The sequence below is a fragment of the Pezoporus flaviventris genome, unplaced genomic scaffold (assembly GCF_033815535.1).
Source record: "Pezoporus flaviventris isolate CSIRO_AGI_PZ_B2104156 unplaced genomic scaffold, CSIRO_AGI_Pfla_v1 ptg000036l, whole genome shotgun sequence".
Lineage (NCBI taxonomy): Eukaryota > Metazoa > Chordata > Aves > Psittaciformes > Psittacidae > Pezoporus > Pezoporus flaviventris.
This window is the reverse complement of record NW_026892584.1, coordinates 23,356,581-23,374,605: the sequence shown is the minus strand read 5'-3', so window position 1 is coordinate 23,374,605 and position 18,025 is coordinate 23,356,581. Positions and strand designations below refer to the sequence as shown.

Below are 18,025 nucleotides of genomic sequence, written 5' to 3'. Positions count from 1 at the left end.
CTGGTTAAAGTCACAGGGAAAAACTCAGCCCAAACTTTAATACTTCTAAGGAAGCTTTATCTGTGACCTTGTGCAAGCCACTTTCTACAGAGCTGTTTTTCCAAGCTTAAAAAATAGACTAATATATTCTCTTCTAGGTAATGCTTTGGAAGTTTAGATGAAGTGTTCTCTCTAGTAGCCAAGTAATATTATTAATAATACTATTGTGGCAGTTCAGCAACATGACAGCAAAGATAACCTCTTAACTGAAATCCAAGTTTATTGAAAATGTTTAAGGCCCTGATTCAACAAAGCATTTGCACTTATCCATTTTTATAGAAGTTTATATTGATGTGCTGTCCTGATCATAGGTACTCTGTTATGATTGAACAATTATGATTGCTCATTTCAGAGTTTCCACTATTAACTTATAATATGCCATGGCTGCTGTCACATGAAAAGCTTGCATTACCCATCTTGATTGTTTCACTTTTTGATGATAGTTCTCCTTGACAAAATTTCTTTTGGCTGCATTACTTTTCTTCTTCCTTTCCAACCTTTCCCCCCAAGCTCAGACTTCCATTAGTGGACCCAAACTTCTTTATTACTTATATCTTCCTCCTCAGATATCCTGTTCCCTACATTTACTTTTATTTTCCAGGGCCCTGAGGACACCAATAAGCCTTAATGGTCTTGCCCAGCCCCAGAGGTCATTTCACCCTCCCAGGGCTCTCCAAACCCTGCCTGCAGTCCAGAACACCATGTCAACCCCGCAGGGAATCAGCCCCTGCCCCAGTGATGCTGCAGCAGGACCTGCCTCCAGCTCCCCACGTCCCTGCCCTGCCTGGCCACTGGCCCAAGTCCTGCCCTCGGCCTGTTCCCAGGAAGGTGCCCAATGCCTGGGGCTGGTGCTGCCCCATGCCCCCTGCTTCCCTGCTCCAGGCTGGGATGGTGGGATGGGGCCTGGCTGCCAAGCCCCTCTCTGACAGACCCCCATGGGCACCCCCCGGTGGTACAAGCTGCCAACCCTCAGAGAGTAGACAGCTGAATTTAAATCCCACCTTTCACCTTCCTAGATGACGTGTCGCTGTCACATTGAGCATAGCCCCCCCCAGCCAACTTCTCATCACCTGTTCCCATTTCACTGCTGTCTTCCCAGTATGCCCTGAACCAATTTTATTCTACAGTTTTCCCACCTCTTACTGCAACAGATCCCACCTCTCTAGCCTACTATCTAGGCCATCTGTGCTTCTGTTCCATTAAACACTGAGCAGGATGTGCTGTAATCTGCAAATTAGTTCAAAAATGGAAAACTTTAAAACTTCATACAGAAAGACTTGTGGAAGGGAGGACGGGGGAGCATAAGGACAGCTATACAGGTCAGACCAACGTCTGTCTAGTCCCAGATCTTGCCTCTGAGAGGGACGGTGAGAGATTGTAAAAAGCAGGGAAAGCTTAGCGGAATCTTTCCTGGCCTATCTTCCCCTATGCCAGCAAGATACCATGCAAATTATAGCTTGAAGTTTACCTTTATGTTCTAAGAATGTAATGAAAATGAAGGTGATGATGACGAGAGTGAATTCAATGCTCTCATACAACACCCAGATGACACTGCAGGAGTCACAATTTTAAAGCTTTTTGCAAAGCCCATGGAACACAGAATACACACAGCTAAAACAAATAAAAAAAGGGCTAAAAGCTGTACCTATTTTCACAGTAAATGATATTGAGGTCCATATTCACACGAGTGACAAACATGTGGCAGTCAATCCTGACTTCATTAATTGTAGGAGGTGGCAAAGCATGAGCAACGACAACAAGTCCCATGATTTGGCTGGGTACTGTCCGTCCGTGGGACAGTGACACTCTCAGACGTAACCGGCCTGTTATATGAATCACCTGGAAAATAAAAACAACAAAAGAAACCCCAGTGAATTCTGGTTGCAACTGTGACATCAGTTTCTTTTAACAGACAGTATTACTATTCCTTACAGACCACTTAACACAGCCAAAAATTGTACTAAGTAACTGCCAGTATTAGTGTTAAGCTTATTAATATTGGCTGTCAACATGTTCTATATGTCCTCATGGCAAAAAAGAAGGCAAGAACATTAACAAGCAAATGCTTCACATTCATCAGATAAAAACCTCAGAACTCCTGCAGTATTGATTTCTGTTGTGGTGGTTGCAGAAAGAAAAGAAGAAAAAACCAAACTAGAAATTCAAGAAAAGAAAAGAGAGTGGGATAAAACTGAAATTGTGAAGGTAGAAATTAATAAAATATTGATTTTGTAGCAATTGGAGATTGAATATGAGACAAAAAGATAGACAGTTTTGAAACTTTTCCAGAATGGATTTAATTGAATTGCTAGTCACCTACACCATGGAGACATGGTCACCGACTTGAATTACTTCCTTGTGGTTGGCAATTTGAGAAGCAACAGCCTAGAAGTGATCAATGAGCTCAGCTGCAGGATGGTCTTCCTACATCCACAGCAAGCTTTTTTAAGAGCTTGTAGACATGTAATGCCTTTGCCTAGCACACTATGTGTGCATGGAGAGTTCTGGGGTCAGACGGATTCTTTCCCTATTCACAAGATAATGCCAGAAGATGCCTGGAAAATCCAATTACACCCCTGGAGAATGAAATTCTAAGAATGCTGCCTGCTTAAATAGGGTAAGTTGAAACTGGCAAAAGAATAATTCACCCTTAAGGTGTTCTGTGGATAAAGAAAGAGGCGTTTGTTTGTTTGTTTTTTAAATAAAAGAATATAAATACAGCACTGTTGCCAAAAGTCAAACTGAAAATGGAAACCGCAGTTGCTGTACTCATGGATAGGAGAGCCATAAGAACTTGCAGTTAAGATTTTCACCCTTGGTGTGTTACAACATCAACATGAAGAGAAGGCTTCTAGGAGATGGGAGCCCCTTTCACTGTGATCCCAGACACACTACCCAGTGGTCAATGGAGATGCTGGTTGGTGCCAGGTGCATGTGAGGAGGTGACAGAGATGGGGTGTAATTATAAGTCCACTAATACTCATCTTACAAAGACAGCAGCCAAACTCTTTGCTTCTGATCTGAGATTAAGTGTTAATAGAAAGTGAGAAAGAAAATCTTTCATTAGTAAGACTGCAAACCAAAGTGCATCCAAGTTCAAATCTAATTCAGATCTGTGATCTAAGCTTGAAGTTTGTTTCTTTTTTTTAACCTAATCATTAAAATATCTCCCTTCTCCATTATTTTACATTTTGACTTCAGCCAGTGTGGTGAATCTGAGTGAAGAAAGTGATTAGCTGCTGTGTTTGTCCATTTCAGTTGCATGTTTCTGACGATCCACATTGGAAGTAATCATTGCCTCAGCTCACACTTAATGCACCTTCCAAGGGTAAACTCTACTATGAATATTTGAAAAAGCTCCTAAAGGCAAAGATGCAAAAACACCATTTCAAACACACTTTATTTTTTTTCCTCAAGACCCCATTAACTAATGAAGAAATAGCTAAAAGAAATAGGATTAACTTCACAGGAGGGGCAGTAATAGTATATTATGCTCCTTCTAGCTACGCTCGCACATACATCTGCTTTTTATCATTATCTGTCTCTTTTTATCATGCAGTTTCAGCTTACTGCAAAACTCAAATCTGTAAATGCTTGAAAAAATATTGATGGATAACTAGTAATAATGTGCAAAATAATCTTGTACTGAACGTGCTATGCAAAAGTATTGTTGTTCTGTTGTTTTTTCATAAGAGTCCTTATGCTAATATGTTTGAAGTTGGCACTATCACTTGAGGGAATTTCTAAAATATATCATACTTAAAATCCGTTTATCTCTTCCTTGTATTTTTAAAAACTTCCATGTCATTTGCACCTAAACATCAACATGATTTGTTTTTGAACAACTCTCTATGCAGTCACTTTTTTCTGATTCCTCATCTAAAATACACCTCAGATGTAGTATTACTACAAGAGACAGTTCCAAACCTGCTAGACCCACCATATATTAACATTGTTGAATTTCAAGACAGTTTGCTTCCAGATTCAAATTATTTAGCTTGTTCCTAGCTTTATCGTAGATCAAAACATGTTCTAAATCCCCACAAGGTTGCGAATTTTAGGGGTCAGCACTCACTTGCATTCTGATTCTGTACACTGGGAAATGTACAGCAAACCACCCATCAGTTCCAGTGCCTGAGTGCTTCTAAAGAAACTGTATTTCCATGCCTGAAATCCCTTTCTATGACAAAATCAGTTAAATGCACCAAGTGGGAAACCTAATTGGTAGTAAAAAACAATTCTAGCTGTCATGACCTTGTCTACATTGTGAGTACTGCCACTTTTAACACTGGTTCATTTGAACTGGGATGAGGGGTGATAGGAATTATAGGGTCAATTATCTCCGGTAGCTAAAATTAATCTCTTTATAATTCAATCCCACAGCACCAGTCTATCATATCCTAAAGCAGTATTATGACTTTAATAAAGCTAAATTGCAAGAATAAACTGTTTTATGAAGGACAATACTTGGACCCAGATGTAAATATTTAACAAAAATTTGCCAGGAATATTCTGAAAATTAAAAGTAAATGCACCTCTTCTGTGCAGTTTTCTTTATAAATGCTTTCTTCTGAAAAGCATGCAACAGTCCAAATCCATCTTTAAAATAAAATAGTTTTCTCTCTAATAATGCTGTATGAATAGACTGGCACATTTAGATGTCATGGCAGGAGAAAACAGTGATACTGTGCTCTGTCCATTATAAAAATTTGGGTGAATGCTATATTCCTGATCACAAGGATCATCAGAAACTTTGTATGTCAAGAGCTGTACAGATTTCCCCAGCATTTCTGCATGTACTTCCTAAATGAAATTAGTAGCAAGACACCTTTTTTATTCTAATGGGAGCTGCAATTGGTTAACAGTTCAGAGACTTTTGCTTACAAACTGTTTATTGGCAGATATAGTAACTTGCATGATGATTTCATGCAGAGAGAAACCTTATGGTCAAAATAAACCTTGTGACCTGATCTAGACCAGGGTTTGACATAGGCCATTCTGACCTGTGCCATTGCTTGTAGGGTAACTGAGTCGTATAATAGCTGTACTTAGACTTTGGTGAACAAAAAAGCATTCTGCAACAATAAAACTTCTAACGCTGTGAAATGAAAATAACACATACGTAGCTGTAAAGAACTCATGCTGAAGCAAAACAAATACCATAAAAAACTTCAGTACTGTTTGATTGCTTTGTTAAAGAAATTCCAAATCAACTTTGCCTGACACTCCAATATTGGAAAAAAATCATTATTTGGCTTTTATTTTTAGCTGATTAGAAAAGGGATTTGCAAAATATTGTAAGTACATGTAAACACAGTTTATGAGTCTGGGAGTGTTAACAAGCCACACTGCTTGGACAAATATATATTTCTTTTTCCTGCCATATGCTCTCTTTAGTCATCTGTTAGCAATAAGCACTTAGATGTGCTCTACTAATGTCTACTCATTATAAACAAGCACATCACAAAGACCTTGATAAAACCTTCCCTCTGCCAATACTCAAGGAAAGGAAAGCCCAGCAATTGAAAAACACATCTGGAACCTGCTCATCATCTTTAAAGCTAAATCTCACCTCTGGAGACAGAAATACTCTCTCTGTCAAAAGACATCTTTAAATATTACATCCATCTTTTCACATACATGTCATGTCATAAGTAAGGACATGCATTACCAGAGGCTATGAAAACCTGCAAGCATGAAAAATCTGTGAATTTCACCTTTCAGATGTTTCTGTGTTCTTCAAAACTTAAATTTCCATTAGAGAGAAATTTCTAAACTATTTCTTTTGTTCTCTGTGTAAATCACTATGCCAATTTATTATGGGACTGATACCACAGCACTGACAGAATTGCTCCCTCCACCTCATTTCTCCTAATAAGATATTAAATTTGAAGCCTTAAAATTATTGCTTAGACCCAAATTTTGAGAAGACAGTCACATATGAAGACATCTTACTTCAGATTGTGTGCCTAGATATTTCTTTAGCTGTCTTAGAAACAATTCATACACACATTTATCCCTCTTTAGAGAAACAATTGTGATTCATAAAGATACTAGTTTCAGTCTCTCAAAGACATTATTCATACTTTCAAAATCAACACCTAAATCCTTAGAACACAATTAATTTGTACTGCTAGAATTGGCTTAAGAAATACCTCTACAAACTATAGCCATGTTTATACATTCTTCTGTCAAAGACTTGTGTGCTCCTTCAGTCACAGATACGTGGACATGCATCTAAAAACCCACCGGTGACACTAGCATGACAAACAGTCCACAAGGCAAAGGGTCCTACATGGTTTCAGGTGATTCCTAAGCTAAGACTGATCATTTGGAAACAGGTCTTCCTCTGGACTTTTCAAAGAAAATGGGGTCCACTGTCACACCTGAAGTTCACACAGTGATAAAGGTTCCCTTTTTCTGAAACAAAATGTATCCATGCCTATCAACTTAAACTTTACTATAGGTTTTTAAATCTACCATGGTTCTCTTCTTTCCTCCCTGTATCCCAGTGTACTCACTAAAACATTTATATTTGTTTTCTCATGGTCAGAAGCCATTTATTTCTAGGGTTCCACAGCCCCATCCCCAATTGAGACCAAAGCCTGCTCTCCAACCCTTCAGGAAAGCTTTGGGAAAATACATTACTTGCCTATACTGTCATTTAGCAGCAGCTGGGATCAGAGAGATCCAGTAAGGCCTTGTGTTTTACACAGCTCCAGTAATACTTGCATATTCCATTCTCAGACTTGTAGTATTCCTAACAGGAGGTCCCATGCAGCATGATGTTTTGGTGTTGAAAAAGAGTGAATCACTACAGCTGCAATATGCTGGAACATCGCACTTGTGCAGCAAGTTCGATGTGTCCCACATGCATCCAACTTGTGTACAGTTAGCTTAACACACAGAGGACATGTTGGGCTTGCAGCATGAGCCATGCAAGTAGTTTGTCCATGCCCAGTGGCCACTCTTGGGGACTCCTACATGTCTGGAAACCTGATCAAACACGCCTCAGATGAAGAAGTTGTGAAAGGTAAAGTCTGCAGATGTATACTCTTGTTGTATCAATGCTAGATATACTATCTCTTTCAGCCTATAAAACAACCACCATACCACTGTTTTCCTTGTTAACTTCATCCACCTCCAAGCATAACTTACTTTTTCTCTTGGACAGCATAACAGAATAACGTCTACTTACAGTAATTGTTCTCAACTCTCATCTGATTCAGAAGTTTGCTGTTTCAGTTTAAACCTTGAAAAACTGTTTGTATGTGGAAAAACCTGGGTCTTTTTTGTTGGTTTCTTTTTTTTTTTTTTCTGACTATAATAGTCTATCTAAGAAAAGATACTGCTTCTATACACAAACCTTGTCCTATCATATCAATTCCACACCAGAAGTGCAGCTGTCAGCGAGCCATTCTGAACCATAGGTGTTAAAAAAAAAAAGAGACTAGGCAGTAATCTATAACTCCTGAGAAACAACTTTGTAAGTAGAATACAGTCGGTCTTAATATAGTTATGCATCAAATGCTACTTCAACCACTGTTAAGAATTATGGTCTTGAGCACCCACTGAAAGAATACAAGTCTGATTTCAAGGAAGGCAAACATTATTCCTAACACATACATAGTTTCAAGGTCAATAGCCTCTTTTCCATCTACAAGTACATTTCAAATCCCTTCAAATACACCTGCAAAAGACAGTCTGAAACTGGAAATGGTATTTACATTTAAACAGCATATTTGGTCTCTGGATGTATTTTATTGTTAAAAAGTCAATGCCAGTTTTTGGACACACTCTAAGCTTTTTCCATCTTTTCTCTGATAACAATGTCTCCAAATAATAAGATTCAAAAGACATTTTGCTGCTTAAAACAGTCAGAGGCAGAATTTAGGCTAATCCTAAGGGATTTTAAAAAAGTATCCCTATGAGGCCTCAAACTCATTTGGTGCTTAAAGACAAGCACCACGTGAGAAACACCCTGGCTTGGCAGGCTCAGTTCATAGATCTTACTCAGTCCCTAAAATGACCTGCGTAGAGTATCATTTATTGCATATGATGAATGTTGAGACCAGCAGCAAGCACAATAGCCACAGCCACTTTCATTCAAGTACACCACAGGGAACAGCTGTTCTTATGTGTAAAAGTTACTATTTTGAGTACTTGTGCAAAAAGCCGCTTGTTTCTCAACCTCAGGACGCACAACCTCTTATCTCCCACTTGCCTCACACTAGATAATAAGCTAAAGGAAAGGGAGTGAGGACAGCTTTCTAATTCTCCAAAACAATGAAGACAAAACAAGAACCTGACATTGCCCACGTTACTTCTATCATATGAAGCTCCCTGATGTGGATATGGCTAGGTTAGGGTTATCTAAAGAATAAACTACAACTTCTCTATGGGAGTAATGGGAAACTGTGGCACAATAACAATTCCTGAAGCTGCCATTAAAAAATAAAAATGAAGTTTTTTCAAGAGTGTGCAACAGGCTGTTCTTCTAGAGTTATCAAATCTTAATAGGCTGGGAAATGAACATTAGAACAGAGATTGTTCAAGAATAATTAATAAAAATATATTTGCTATGAAAATTTTAATATCCTTTAGATTAACATTGTTAGATCATCAATTTAAAGCTTATTTTTCGTTCTGTTACACAACAGCATTTCCATTTTATTATTTGGGGTAACAGATCAGTAGTTATTGTTTAGTATGGCATAGCACAGTGTCCTGCACTATATATGAGCACATGTATATCTTTATCACCATGATAGCTCTCACATTAGAATTCTGAGGTCCAGGGTTGCATTGGAATTCATTGCGGTAGTAAAAGCTGTATGACCAAGACCCTCCATTCAAAAGCAAATTTGTATTGCAAAATATGTTATCATGCCTTCCTTTCCTGTGTTGTGAATTTTTATTAATTTCAATGGATTAGCAAGATGCTTTTCTCTAAATAAAAGCTGTATTGGAGCTGACACACCTGAAATCAGGCTTATAATATGAATAGTAATTCAACATGCTACGTTTGATTTTAGTACCTTTGAACCCTTTTCCTTTTTAATATGCTCAAACAGCCAAATACAAACTGACACCAGGAACTCATGTGTGGCAACAAACAGGAAAAAATAGAGTATCTCAGTTTAATACAAACCTACATACAAAGGGATCAATTTTTTACAATTCGTGGTTTAGCATACAATACAGATGTCCTCAGAGTGAATATAGAGTAGCTATACATAAGAAATTAGAATTATCAATTCGGGGAAATTTCTCAAGAGTCCTTTTGATATGTAATACAGCAAATATAATGACTAAGAAACCAGGCATCAATGCATTAAATGACATCAGGTTGAGATCTATTTAGAAAAGACAGGTTTAAGCTGGAAAAGAATCTCTTTGATATGACCTCCAGAGCAGACCAAGGATTCAAGGTGAGCAGATTTAGCCTTGCATATCTGCTTGCTTCACAGCTGCTTTTAAATATAAACTCTAAAATATCTAATATTGAGCTATTGCAGAATTAGGTCTATATAAGAAAAAAATTAAGAACTCAGGATTTTCTTATACTTCTAGTCAATGGTAAAATGGATTTTGTATGTTGAACTCAAGGAATAAATGAAACACAGCTGATTTAAAATCTAGCTAATGTAACTAACTTATTTCTAGATGATATACTGTAGAATCTGACTACTGCTGACCTAAGCTAGGAGTCTGGAATGCCTCAGAATTTTTGGTAGTCTGCATCCAGTATTTATGGCCAATACTTACTTAACCCTGAAACTCAAAAGATAGCTTCACTGTAACAGATTTTCTACTGCAAATCCCTTGGTGTTCAAATGTGTTGCATTTTTTCTTTTTTCCTCACGAATGTTTGAAGTCCCCTGTAAAAATAATGCCTTGAGGATATTTTTTCCTTAATACTACTTAAAGAAAGTTGAAAGCATTTAGCTATTGAAGTGTGTAGGGTTCTAATAAAGGAATTGTCATCCCGGCCCAAGAGCAAACTCTCTCAGAGCTCACTACTCCAGAATTCTGGTATTCCTGCCAACAGTAAAAATTAAAAGCTGAGGGACTTTTGTTGCATCAGTTCCAATGTGGTTTATTCACAATATTGGGGGGTGGGGTGGAAACTGGCTACATCATTCTGCAATAGAAAGGGTGGAAAAGTTTTATAAAATCAGCCTGGATCCTCTATGGCAGGGCAATCAAATCTTGTTGCACTAAAGACAACCAATAACAAGTATTCTTCAGATGTAGTGCCTTTATTTCTATCTTTGGAGCGAGAAATAAAGGAGTTTTGTTTGTTTGTTTGTCTGTTTTTTCTTTCCATACTGTTTTATTTGATGCAGTTCTTAGCAGTCCAATGATTGCCTTAGGTGATTCTCTGCACAGTGAGCAAGGGCTACATAAACAAAGTATCTGATATTAATGCATTTTGCCCACACAGAGAGGAAAAATGTCGAAAATCATATTGTCTGTAAAGACAGAAAGGGATTTGTCAACTTAGCCTTGATTAAGACAGTTATGTTTATGTTCTCAAGCTCTCCACCTGGGGTTGCAATCCCAGTTAGTCAGGAGAAGTCATATTCACTCTTCCTTATTTTGTGGATAAATGTGTGGAAAGATCTGAATTTTTCTCATAGTAAAGCAGGGACCCACTGTGAAAAAGGCTAAGAACTACAATTTGAATGTCATTTATAGCAAGGTATAATGCACACTTCTGCTCAGGGATGGTGCTGGTTCAGTAGCTAGTCTGAATTAAATGGAAATCCCCATAGACATGTTTGCCTGAGAAATCTTTGCAAAAGTCTTTGACTTTTCCTTGAGATAATGTATTTATTCAGATGTCTACAATTCTATTTCTAGTTTCAGTAGAAGTTTTCTAGGTTATGAGCTCCCTCATGCTAAGACACAAGGAAGGTGTTACCTACTGTTTACTAAGCACTGCAAATTAACATAAGTGAAAGGAACAAGTCCATTAGGAGATGTCCTTCCTGAAACAAATCTCTTTATGACTTCCTGCAAAAATGAGTATACAGTCTTATTTTGCACAACTCTGTGAAATGCAATGAAATAACTGGTACATTGAGACATGCAAACTATGTGCTCAGTGGCAGTGAAATCAATAGGTCATAAATGTTTGGATCTAGCTCCTTCCTATGGCCATGTCACCTGTAAGGCTCCAGTGCCACTCTAAGCTTCTGCTGAAACATCTGAAGAATGTGAAAATAAAAATATATACCTTCAATCAAATAAAATTTGCCCAGAAATACTCAGTCATGAGACTTATTTCATGTTAAATTGCCCCAGTTTTACAAGAGACATGTGAACCAAAATCAAGTCAATTTTCTGGAGAGGAGGAGTTTTGTGGGTATTTGAAGAAACAGTACTATCATTACTAGCTGAAGTCCACCTAAATTCTCTTTGAAGAAAAAACTTTTATTCCACTTGGAGATGGATGGTCTTTGCAAAGCTCTGACCTTCTCCTTGACAGCTACAAATGGACTACTATTTATGATTTGTTTCTATAATTCACTTAATGTAGCAAGCTAGGTTATAGGTAGCAATTTATTTGTAAAAATCATAATAAAACAGCATTGTTTTAAATGCCAGATGTGGATAAATGGCCAGCAAGAACTGATGAGAGAAGATTCGTGTTCTTGAATCTACACTGAAGAATTATGGCAGCCTCTTGCTTTATCCACATTGGAATCAATTTAGTAATTTTTAATTCACTGATTTTCTGTGCTTGCTTAACAATTATTAATTGATTGTCACAGTCATTCAATTAATTCAAAAGTTGGCAAGTTTAACATGCAGAGATTTTCTTTTACTAACCCACCTAGAATAAAATTTTTCTTTTGTTTTTTTTTTTAAAAAAAACAGGTTACCAAGAAATTACCTCCATATAAGTCATATTTAAAAATGAGATACAGTAGGGGTGTTGCATGCCACCTGTCAGTCCACACTGAACCTTTCCTTATATATAACTAATCTATGTAATTTTACAGGATAACAAGAAAAAATTAGGACAGCTCTGTCTTTCACTCACTACAGTCCTAACTAAAAGTCAGTTTGAACAAGTAGGACTCGTCCTCTGCAAGGCTGGCAGTCTCTCATTTAAGAGTATGATGCATCTCAGGTTGTATTGAAATAAATGGTATGCCTGCCCCATCAGCCAGCGGTCACAGGACCTCCACCTTCACAACCTTCAGGTTGCTCAGTTGTCAAATGTTTCTCATCTGGAATGAGAGTCATTCACTTGCCCTTCATGTCACACTCATTTACGATGGCTGAAATGTTTATTCCAAAGGGGAGTAGAGATAATGAGCAAGGTTTCTTTGCTTTTGGTTACCAGGGGCTATTCACAAGACTTCAGACTTGCTCACTGGGTTTCCTCATTGCAACACAAAACAGCAGAGAGTGAGAAGAAAAACAGCATTCCCAACTCTCATTATTTTATTATGTCTTTCACCATATTTGGTGTTTAACTGAAAGCCTAAGTTTCTGTCTTTTTTCTTCTGGGTGTCACTTAAGCTGCTGTAAACTGAACAAATTGACAAAAGAGTTTTTCATAGAGAGAGGAAAGGAATATGACTTAGACTATGAGCTTCTCTATGGCCTATATAAGGCTAGAATAGGCCCAAGCATTTTGATCTCAAAATGAGAATTTAGTATCTCTCACAGACAATACAGAGGTTCAGATAAATCTGCAGAGTTAGGTACAAGAAGACACACAGAATGAATTCAGCACACAATGCAGACTGTAAGACACATGAGCATGCAAGCTGTGATGAATGGAAGTACTGCAGGGCTTGGAGAAACCCAAGCCCAGACATTTGTTTATTTTTGCACAGAAAATAAAACATGGCCTTGTTTCCCTCTCCTGTAATGTTGGGAAAACTATATAGAAGAAAACTTCAGTCTTTTCAGCATTTGAGTTAAAATCTGAAGTTAGCTCTTCATGTAACAGGTAAGGGTAGAACATGCATGTACATTCATATATGCATTAATCACATGAACAGCCCACTGATTCAGTGGGACTTGATCCATGGTCTACTTGCAAAATGAGTCTAAATGATCTTGGCATCCATTGATAAGATTGTGAGAAATTTATACAATATTTAGCAAATCAAGATCAGTCTGTTCCTATAGAATGCAACAGAAATAACTATTGTGAAAAGCCTTAGAACAGCATGGTTTTTTATGTGTTTTAAAACCATCCTATGGAAATCTTAAGCAAGCACATAAATTCCCTGTTAACATCTATGGGATTGTTAAACATATCTGGAGAAAAGCTATCACATCATTCTTGTTAACCTGGTAGAACCTCTCAGTAAAGAAAGGGAAATAAGCTAGCAGCATACATAAATTTTGGAGACTTTTATATATTTCCACCTGGTGAATCATTAATACCCCCCTGCACATCGATCTAAACCCCTGCCAAAATTCAGTGGTATTGTTCACACCATGTAAAACAGCTCAGGATTTGGCTCACTATCATGTTTAAGTCACTTCTATTATAATTTCTCCTGTTTCATCATTCATGTATGTTGAGCACCTTCCTTAAATTGTAGGTGAAATCCACAGCATACTTCATACAAACATGCACTTTGAATAACTGACTTCCTGGGTTAGCTGCTAAATTCGAAGAAAGCCAGGGCTATGGCACTGTATATTTTGTTGGATGTATTTTCTGGCTTTGCAGGGTATTGGCTGCATGATCTGATAAAAGCTGATGCTAAATGAACTCTACAATTTGTATTCCTACAGGCACAAGTTTATTGGTTTGGGCTTTTTTTTTTTTGTTTTGTTTGGGTTTCTTTGGTTCATTTTGTTTGGTTTGTATTTTTTCCTTGGCTTTGTCTGCAAGGTTCATTACTTACAGTTACTGCAGAATCAATTTGAAATGGCCAAAATCAGTGATGGAATTTACAGCACAATAAATGTACTGCCATACAAGTGCTGTTGCACATGAAAGGGCCTCGGAATATTCTTTTCAGCAATCCTTCTACATAGCAGAGTGTTCTGTTTTTATCAATTTAACAGAATCAAAACAGGTATATTCTGAGAGGTGTAATCCTGACAGCTACACAGCAGATTTTCTCTGGGGCAGATATTTTTACAGGAAAACAATATTATTGATAAAATCTTAGTGTATCAGAACACAGAAAAGCAACTGAACACATCTTTTTCATTCTCCACATCAGGCCTTTGCAGTTTTATTTCACACGCACACAAAAACCTGAACCAGAAAGAGTTTATGAAGAAAGCATTCTCTCACTTCTTGAGTTATATATTAATTAGTTATCAGTTTAGGAACCTTGAAAACTGGAGTAAAAGCCCATGTTGAGCACTATGGTGTACCGAAAATGTGAAGGGCACTTGAAGCTAGAACAAAGTATAGCATCAGTAGTTGCTTCTTTGTATAGTTTATAAAGATTTACATTTCTACTTAGTATATTTTTCTTTCCAAATGTGTCTATTATAGACATCTCATATTTTACACCATTTTGAAGCGCATAAAGTTTTAACTTTAGCATGATGCACTGTGAAAAATACAGAAAAGCCAGATGGCAGGCTGTCCTCCCCAAAACTCAATTTCATAATATGCATATGATTGCTAATAGGCAGGCACTGAAAAACAATTTTCCTTGATGGAGAAGAGCTGATAAATTGTCAACATAAACTTCATCTATGGTTGCTCCTGTGATCTAAAGCTCTTCTGTCAGTTTTGTACCATCAAAGTCTGCATCTTACAACCGTAACAAAATTTATGAATGCATAGGGCTATAAAGTGACTGAAAACAGCCCATAATGCCTGTTTGTGTATTGTGAATCAGTTCCTTGCTTGGGAAAACCAGTGTCCAATGCCCCATTCCTGACACTGTGCATGTGACTGTGGGAGAGACAGACTGGGTTCAGTGGTGCCCTGTGAGCTAATTGAAGCAGGGCTCTGCACTTGGGTATCTAACATTAAACACAGTGCTAGTCTAGTGGTGGACTGACCTAACCAACATAGTCTTTGTAACTATGTGAAACATCACAAGAACTAAAGCAGTTGATTAGTTAGGAAAAAAAAAGAAAATACACATTTCTGAGCACTTGAGCAAGGAGAAACGAATGAAAAGGCTAATAAGGTAATGATTTTCAAGAAGAGAAATGTTTATCTAATATTTCTGAGGAAAAACATGCCTGGACCTTCCAAACTATGTCACATGAAAGGGCATTAAGCATTCAGTTCCAGGGTCAGTATAAGCCTTGCTCAGCTTTCTTTAAAAGCACTGGGAGTAATAAAGACTTCCATTTTATCTTCAGTGAAATAATACTGCTGAAATATCACCTCATTTTTGATGTCAGCAATGATTTCTCTTTACCCCCATGATGTCAAATGGGAATTATTATTATTAGAACAGCGGCTTCCTAATGATGTTGTAAAACAGAGAAACTGAAACTCTTCCCACCAAACATCTATATTATGCCTTCTCCACAGGGTAAAGCAGATGGGCTAGACCAAACGCCATTCTTTAGCTGGTATCAGGGCATTAAACAGACAAATCAAGAGGCATGCTTAATCATTTAGAAACAGAAACATAATGGCTTATTTGGTTATATAATGGTGTATATGCACTTTGGGCAACAGAGAAAAAAGATTTTATAGTATAGGAACTCTTTCTGGGAAATATGGCCTGAAACACAATCAATTTTTTGTTCTAGAAGGCAAAACCAGAAAATCAGTGTACAGATCAATATCCAGACGTCATTGCACCAGGTGAAGTCAACAGGTACAGGTAATGAAAGCCTTATGTCATGGCTCTTGTTTGACTACTGGCTTCATGTATGGCATACTGGGGATGCGCACACCACTAAAATGCTCTGTGTCTTTGTTCTCCCATTCTGTCAAATGAGCAGGTACAGAGAAACCTTGCCTTGTATCACCGCAAATTATACTAAAAAAAATTGGTGTTTGAGTAAATGATGCACCTTGAACCCTTGAACCTTATGCAGCCACCTATTCATGTAGAAAGTCAGTGAAGAGCACCTGCAAAGTGCAAATAGGTCAACTCTGTGAGCATATGCTACAGTGCATAATGATACCCTACCATTTTTACATGTGCTTATTACATGTATTGCTTCATCATTGCTTTTCTGAATTGACAAAAAATGTCTCTATATAAAGTTTGTTGTTTTGAAATAAGAAAGGCCAAGTGCACAAGGAGCCAAGACAGCTGCCTGCTGAAGAGCAGGATGCCACCAGCCCTGCTCCTCTCTACAAAAAGATGGCAAGAACAGCAGCCTCAGGGAGCTCTCCTGGTCTAAATCCAAGCATCAGGAAAATGTGTTTTTATCCTGATACATTGCTTCTTTTTCTTTCTGAGGAAAAGTATTCTGGAGTAGCTCTTCCAGAGCCAGTGGGAGCCCATTTGAGAGTAGGAGTTCCTCTTTTTCTGAGTTTTCTGTGGAGGCTCTGCTAAACTCCACACTACCTATCTGATCTGAGTACTTTTTTATTTGGCATCTCATTTTGCCTATTCATGGCAACCATCAAATCAAAGGAAGTGTCAGCCTGAGAAAATGAAGCATGATGTGCTGGAGCACAGAGATGATTTGACAACATTTATGCACTAGGAAGAAAAGCTGAGGATGAAGTACAGTTTGCAATCATAGTTGGCTTTGACACAAACAGCCACTCTTATCTTTGGCAAGTTACTTGATCTCTTGGTGTATCAGCCCTTTCCAGCCTCAGAGGAGTGTTGAAAAAGTGCATTCATTAATATAAATGACATTCTAAGCATCAGGAAAAAGCCAATAAGACATAATGATTTGTGCAAAAACCTGCACAAAAGGTAAACAAAGTTTAAAAACCATGTGTGAATTATGGGTTAAAAAATAAATGAGAAGTAAAGATGCTTTTCCAAGTTCATGATGAGGTGAAATAATAATTCAGTGTTTATCTCACTGTTACACAATGCAAATAAATTAATGCAGGTATTATATTACTAAGAAGATGTGAAAAGTAGAGAGCAAGAAAAAAAAAGAACTTCTAAGAGGATTCAGCTTAAACAGGGCAAAGAAACAACGTGATCCTCATGAACTGTGGGCAGCTAACATTTCTGCATATACTGAATACAATAATTAATGATGAAGGAAAAATTACAGGGAAGTAATTCATAATGACAATATTTAAATAGCATTTTAAAATTGTTCAGCTGCTTGTAAAAGAGATTATTTTCTCTACTGTTTTTTAAATTTCTAAGAACACTTTGTGATTGTAAAAATTCATTAATGAGATCCAACTTGTGTAGCTGGCATGTAAAATGTGCTGCACAACCTTAGCTATTCGAGTGAACATGCATGGTGGCCTTTCCTTTGCGGACTAAATGTGGAGACAAGCAATACCCACAGCTTTACTCCTCTGAGTGCAACAGTATGCTTTTTCCTTGTGTCTGCGTTACCTACAAATGAACGATAAACTTGAACGGAACTTCTGCTTGCCCACTAATGCAGCCTGCGACAAATCACAGTGTAATCAAAGTAATGTCAGAGTGCAAGTTCCACATTTTTGGAACAACTTTATTGTAGAAGATATTTTTGTTTAGAATTTTCATGCAATTTTTCAAGAAAATATTTACTTGCAGAGGCACAGTGAAAAATACTCTCTTGCAAAAAATGGTCTTCTCCCTCTAGTTAACCTATCACAGTTCTATAAAAGCTAAATACACATATGCATTTGCATTAGATGCCAGGATTACATGCTTATGACTATCAATTAGAGTTACATTTTCTATTCAACAGCTATTGAGCTCATGATACCAGATCAAGACAATGCACAACAATGAGAAACACATTTTCCTTAATGCAAAATTCACTGAAATGCAAGTTTAAGAATCTTGCATTCAGTTTCATCCAAATTTTGAATTTCATTGGCTGTTTCACACTCAATAAGCTTTTACCAGTGGAAAGCTGATACTGCTTCTGCCAGTAT

At 37.5% G+C, this 18,025-nt stretch overlaps 1 protein-coding gene across 4 annotated transcripts in view; it reads right to left on the bottom strand.

Annotated features, from left to right (window-relative positions):
- NPAS3 (neuronal PAS domain protein 3) overlaps nt 1-18,025 on the bottom strand; it is a 606,010-nt gene that overhangs the window by 26,723 nt on the left and 561,262 nt on the right. For all 4 annotated transcript variants that reach the window (XM_061463492.1, XM_061463493.1, XM_061463496.1 and 1 more), the window contains one exon: nt 1,685-1,878. In XM_061463492.1, the coding sequence (XP_061319476.1) occupies nt 1,685-1,878 (194 nt within the window). The remainder of the gene's footprint in view (nt 1-1,684; nt 1,879-18,025) is intronic.